The sequence below is a fragment of the Oncorhynchus keta genome, chromosome 7 (genome assembly GCF_023373465.1).
Source record: "Oncorhynchus keta strain PuntledgeMale-10-30-2019 chromosome 7, Oket_V2, whole genome shotgun sequence".
Classification (NCBI taxonomy): Eukaryota; Metazoa; Chordata; class Actinopteri; order Salmoniformes; family Salmonidae; genus Oncorhynchus; species Oncorhynchus keta.
This window is the reverse complement of record NC_068427.1, coordinates 19593632-19599631: the sequence shown is the minus strand read 5'-3', so window position 1 is coordinate 19599631 and position 6000 is coordinate 19593632. Positions and strand designations below refer to the sequence as shown.

The 6000-nt window shown below is 43.2% G+C and overlaps 1 protein-coding gene across 19 annotated transcripts in view; it reads right to left on the bottom strand.

Moving 5' to 3' along the window:
• Nucleotides 1-1200: 1200 nt before the first annotated feature.
• Nucleotides 1201-6000, bottom strand: part of caska (calcium/calmodulin-dependent serine protein kinase a) — a 221074-nt gene continuing 216274 nt past the window's right edge. For 15 of the 19 annotated variants that reach the window (XM_052522123.1, XM_052522131.1, XM_052522137.1 and 12 more), the window contains 5 exons: nucleotides 5335-5415; nucleotides 5146-5226; nucleotides 4704-4906; nucleotides 4506-4589; nucleotides 1201-4018 (listed from right to left, as the gene is read on the bottom strand). In XM_052522123.1, coding sequence (XP_052378083.1) covers nucleotides 3842-4018; nucleotides 4506-4589; nucleotides 4704-4906; nucleotides 5146-5226; nucleotides 5335-5415 — 626 coding nt within the window. In that variant the 3' untranslated portion in view covers nucleotides 1201-3841. The remainder of the gene's footprint in view (nucleotides 4019-4505; nucleotides 4590-4703; nucleotides 4907-5145; nucleotides 5227-5334; nucleotides 5416-6000) is intronic. The other 4 variants (XM_052522126.1, XM_052522140.1, XM_052522134.1 and 1 more) reach the window with 1 other exon arrangement.

Genomic DNA, 6000 nt, shown 5'->3' with positions numbered 1-6000 from the left:
AACATGCGTATCGCAGTGGTACAGAGGAAGCTAGCAATGTGGAAGGCTAGGTATTTGTCTTTTATGGGCAAAGTCCTGGTCCTAAAGGTGGATGTTTTGCCGTCTCTTTTGTATTTGGCATACATCTACCCATTGCTGGCTTGTCTGAGGAGGCCTCTAGTGAGGCTTGTGTTTCAGTTTATGTGGATCGCCAGGGCACACATGATCTGTCCCATCGGGGAGGGAGGTAGGGGGGTACCACATTTCCCCCTCAAGCTGGACACAATTTTTGTTTCTTTCTTGTTAACGGAGCTTGCTCAGCCAGTGATACACCCGTCCTGTTACCTCCTGCGGGTGTTCTTCTCATATCAGGCGAGAAGCATAATGGTGTGGTCTAACACGGGTCCTCGGGCGGAACAGCTGCCGTGGCACTTTGGTCATGCGGCCAAGTGGCTGCGTGCGCACCCTGAGGTTGAAGTTGCCCGAGTAGGTTTAGATCACAGGCACCTGTACGAGGAGGTCAGAAAGGCGGGGAGTCCGGCGCCTGTAGTGGGCATCTCGGAAGTGGTCTGGGAGGGAGTGCAGGCGCGGGGTCTGGACAATAGGCTCAAGGACCTGATTGGGAACCGTATTTAGGTAGCCGGGGTTCCACTGTGTACTTCGTGGGTGATTGTTCCTGTCTCTGTGTAGTTTCACCAGATAGGCTTTAATAGGTTTCACGTTCCGTTTGTTGTTTTTGTATATGTATAAGTTATTTCATGTATCACGATCTCTTCATTAAAGACATGAGTAACCACTACGCTGCATTTCGGTCCGACTCTCTTTCGACAAACGAAGAACGCTGTAACGTAACAAAATGTGGAAAAAGTCAAGGGGTCTGAATACTTTCTGTATGCACTATACCTTGGTCTATCAAAATACACAGAAAATGATTCATATTAAGACATTTGTCCCGGCTTTCAGGAATCCTGAAACTCTATAACAGCAACATTTTCTCTCAGCCTCATTGCAAAATGTCAGAGCGCTTACGGACCTTGCAAGGGGCCCCACGAAACTGCGCTACGCCACTGGAGTGTGACTAGAAATGCACTGTGGGGATTACAGTAATATGAATGACATTACGGAGAGATGCTGCTTATGAACCTGAAAGGCTTCTGGCTGAATAAACATGTTTTGAGACTACTTGAGTGTGTGCGTGCAAAGACAAGAGCCAGACACAGGTTACTTTTTCCAACACATAAAAGGAAATATATGTGAAAAAAACTGTTCATACTGAAGAACTTTATCATTGTAGACTATTTTACACTGGGGCAATCATATCATCAGTCATATTTCATATACACGGTTATTCAGATGCACAAACTACCTGCTATTCCGTTGCAAAGACTTCACCTTGCAAAACGTAGTGTAAATATCCTTTCCATATAGTTATACAGTTGCAGAATACAAATCAGCATTCATCTTTCATTGATTAAACTTAATTGAAATACTCTCAGACAACACATTTCTGAAATGGCAAATCAGCAATCAGTTGTAATTTTATCCCCTCCCCTCTTGATTATCTTATACAACAAATCACAGACAATTTTGGTGGAACTTTATAATATCTACATGTGATAAAGCATTTAATGGATTAGTAAATAGTTTATTCATCATTAATCCATTCATGAGCTGTTTAATATAGGTCCTTATGAACTCTAACAATTTGTCTTTTTGCGTGGCCTCATCTAATGTGTGGGCTATTTGTACTTTATAAAAACTTTATTGTTTTGAGTGCAGTATAATTTCTCACAAGAAGATGGACATGCCATTGGTAGAGACATTCCAGCAGTATCTGATGCTTCTTAAGGCCTCAAAATAGCCTAGAAAATATCAATGGTAAAATAATAGGCATAAAACAAAGGGATGGTAAAATAACTATATTGAACATTATTCACAAGAACTGTTGTCACACAACCGTTGCAAGGACTTGAGGAAGAGTTGTATTGTGAATATTTTGCTATTGTTGTTAAGCTTGCGAATGCAAACCAAGTTTATTTTTGCCAGGGTGGAGACTTTGCAAACCGGTACTCCCAGTTTCTAATACATATAAACCCAGAACTTATTCACACAGCTGACGAAATTACGCAATATTTAATACGTGGATGGATAAATAGATGGAATAAAATATTCAATATATTTTATCTCTATTGTGTGCTTATTGTTTAACCATTGATATGTTATAGGGGCCATTTTAAGGCCTTGAGGAGCATCAGATACTGCTGGAATGTCTCTACCAATGTCCATCTTCTTGTGAGAAATTATACTGCACTCAAAACATTAAAGTATTTATGAAGTATCAATAGCCCACACTTTAGATGAGGCCACGCAAAAAGAGTTACTAAATGGCATATATTATTATTATTATAAATGGTTTATAAGGTCCTATTTTAAAACAACTTATGATCTTATGAATCATTAAATACTTAAAGTTGTGTATGAATGACTAGGTTACTTACATTTATTCATTTGTGAATCATTACTCCCACCTTTGTATACTATTTACTAATCCATTAAATGTTTATTATGTGGAGTAATTATAAAGTTCTACCACACATTTGTTTTTACAAACACATTGATACCATGGTCAATTTGGAAAAATCTGGTTTTAGAAATGTCATCTGAAATGCCAAGGTATGTGCATAGGTGTCAAGGTTCTTTTTGTTGGTTATTTCCTGTTCCCCTTGCTTCCTCCCTTGGTCAAGTGGAGTCTTCCAGATGTGTGGAATGTTGGTTTTCAATTGGGAGGATGTTACTGGGGGAACACGGACAGACGGCATGGAAGCTTGCGAATGTCCAACATGCATGGGACCTCATTGAAATGTCTAAAACATTTATGGATTCATTTAGAAGAGACAGTACCCCGTCTGAGTGTGTGTATGAAGGGGAGAAGGGGGTGGCTAGGGTTTTTATATATATATTTTTTAAGGCAAGTCAGTTAAGAACAAATTCTTATTTACAATGACAGCCTAACCTGGACGATGCTGGGCCAAATGTGGGCCACCCTATGGGACTCCCAATCACGGCCGGTTGTGATACAGCCTGAAATCGAACCAGGGTCTGTAGTGACGTCTCTAGCACTGAGATGCAGTAGCTTGCGCCACTCGGGTGTAATAACATGTACAGTCGAAATGAACCAAGATGAAACTGAACTACATGAACAATAAGAGAGTGACAGAAAGATTATGTGAACGAAGTAGACGATAATGGCTAATAATGGAGAGAAGTTAATGAGCAGATGAATAAAAGGAGTTGAGGATGAGATCCAGATAAGGGGAGGCTGTGGTGATTTTCTTCAGTCTGTCCAGAGAGAGAGGAAGAGAATACCCGCAAACAGCAATTGTAGATTAGGGGAAAAACTACAACAGAGGGACAGCTAAGCACTACAACATCCATGATGGATGGGCTGATGGGGGCACAGACAGTCACATGATGTAGAAGGCTGCAGTGCACTACCGGGGAGGAGATACAGTACTGTCTCTTTAAAACAAACATCTGCAAAAATGTTGCCTCCTAGATAATACAGACATGACAATACTTATTTGTTTATACAACACTACGGCTAGGTAGTCTGTAAGGGCAGAGTTTCATTGGCTGCTGAAGGTCATGTGCAGTACACAGAGGTTTCTGATTGGTTGAGGTGCTTTTCTTTTCCGAAGGAATGATGGGAGTTATCGCAGAGATGCATCCCCAGTGAGAAAGGGCGGAGGGAAGAGAGAAAGAGAGGAGTCATTGGAGGGGAGAGGGAGGGGGTGGTGTCTATACAGGTACAGTGGACCCAGAAAGACACAGAGGGGAGGAGAGAAGGTGCTCCTTCCTATCCTCAGTAGACCCAGGACACAGGGATCCACTGTGCAGTGGTACAGACCAGGTCTATAGCCTCCTCTAGGTGTCTGATGGTCTCGTCTATCTCGTTGTTGATTATGGTCTGGTCAAAGTAATGGGCATAGGTCTTCTGAAGAATCTCTGACTCCTTCTGAAGACGCTGCAATGACTCATCCTACAGAGAGCGAGAAAGGGGGGCAGAGACTTAATGAGAGAGACAGATGTCTTACCAATAAAGCACCATTAAATTAAACTGACAGAACGAGGGAGGGTATAGAGTGGATGGGTAGGGATTCAGGACAGTTATTTGCTTGGCCTGGTGTTAAAGAAGGAATAGTAACCCTCACTCAGAGAAAGGAGTGAGCTGGTTTACTGAGGCAATATACTGTACAACACAATAGAGCACTACTGACTATGGCCAGCGTTTCCTCCACTCATACTTACTGGCAGCTTCCTGCACCACCTGGGGAGCTGAGAGCCATGCAACGGAACGCAAGAGAAACGGAAAAACTGAATCTCACACACAGCATGCAAAATAAATTAAAGAAGAAAGTGATGAGAGAAGAAAATGGAGGAGTGCAGAAAAAAGAAGTGGCTACAGCTGCAGATCGTTCCAATATTACAACAAAAAGGTTGACAATCTGTGTGTGTGTACATCTCACCTCGTTGATGCCAGGGGTGATGGTTGGCGCGGCGATGAAAACAACGTAGGGAGCAAACTCTGCTGTCCGCAGGACCTTCAAGGCCTAATGGAGAACAGGTTCCAGGTCAGCTGGACTGTGTGTTTGTGACTTTGTATTATGCCTGAGAAGACCCTCTGTGTTCACAAGCACAAGTGGAAAATACACCCTCCCACCCACCTGTGGCTCTACGTCCAGTATGGAGATGAGTCCCTGCTCGTGGATCTGGCGAATGGTCTCTAGCCGCGTGCCGTACATGGCGTCCTCGTGACTACCGTACTCCAGGTAGTCATTGTTACTGATGTCCTGCATCATCTGGTCATGTGACACAAAGTAGTAGTTCTTCCCGTTCTCCTCGTCCTTCTTAGGAAGTCTGGTCGTATCTGAGGAGGGAAGAAGGGAGAGATGAAAGGGGGTAGGGGGGGGGTTGAGTAAGAACAATAATCACAATGGATGGTCGAAGTGAGTCAGTGACTGTGTCGTCCGTGAAATGGGGTAGGCAAATCTGTGTGTGTGTGTGTGTGTGTCTTACGTGGGATGGGGTAGGCAAATCTGTGTGTGTGTGTGTGTGTGTCTTACGTGGGATGGGGTAGGCAAATCTGTGTGTGTGTGTGTGTCTTACGTGGGATGGGGTAGGCAAATCTGTCCGGGTGTTTTGTGATGAGTGTGTTCTTGATGTGTCTTCTGCCCACTCCATGGGCACCTTTGGAAGAGAGAGCAGTCAGAATGCAATACGAGCACACTACTTAATTACCGTTAGCAAATACGTCACAACCCTCTATAGTATGCTAGTATGGATACTTGTACTTACCTAACAAGACTAGTGTTTTCCTCTTAAACGCAGGCAGTTTCACAACCTCTTCATACGTGACGAGATCTAGTTGGTCGAATACTGGAAAAAGAGGATGGAGGAAAGAGAGGGATAGTGAGATACTGTGAAGGAGAGGCGCAGACAGACTTCCATAGTAGTCACTTACACTGGGAGAACACAGGGCCCTAACAGTGAGGTGGCGCTATGGGACAGAGAGAATGTCTGTGACAGTTAGTTGTTAATGGAGGAAAATTATAGCCTGGGTACTGTTTCAACAACACTATATCAACATCTGGGAATGACAAGGACAAGGTGGCTAAAAGATGAAAAGACTAGCACCCTGGCTAGCCATGAGATGAAGGAGTAGACATATTGTCTCTGACAGTTGGGAGATAATGAACTATGATGTTACAAGGATAGATAGAGTCTGAACCTCTCCTCGGAGTCGTATAAGTTCAATGGCGTGTATGTCCTTAAACCTGACACCATTAAATCAAATAGCTAAATCTGAGGAGTAATTTATCCTAACCCAGGCGAATACCCTAATCGAATGAGATTTGGGATAAGACTTTACATTTGGCAAACGGGGAGGGAGAATATTCTCATTGTTTTGCTTCTACTCTGAGGCTACACAGACTTTGTAGCTGTTAGGGTAAAACTGCAGAG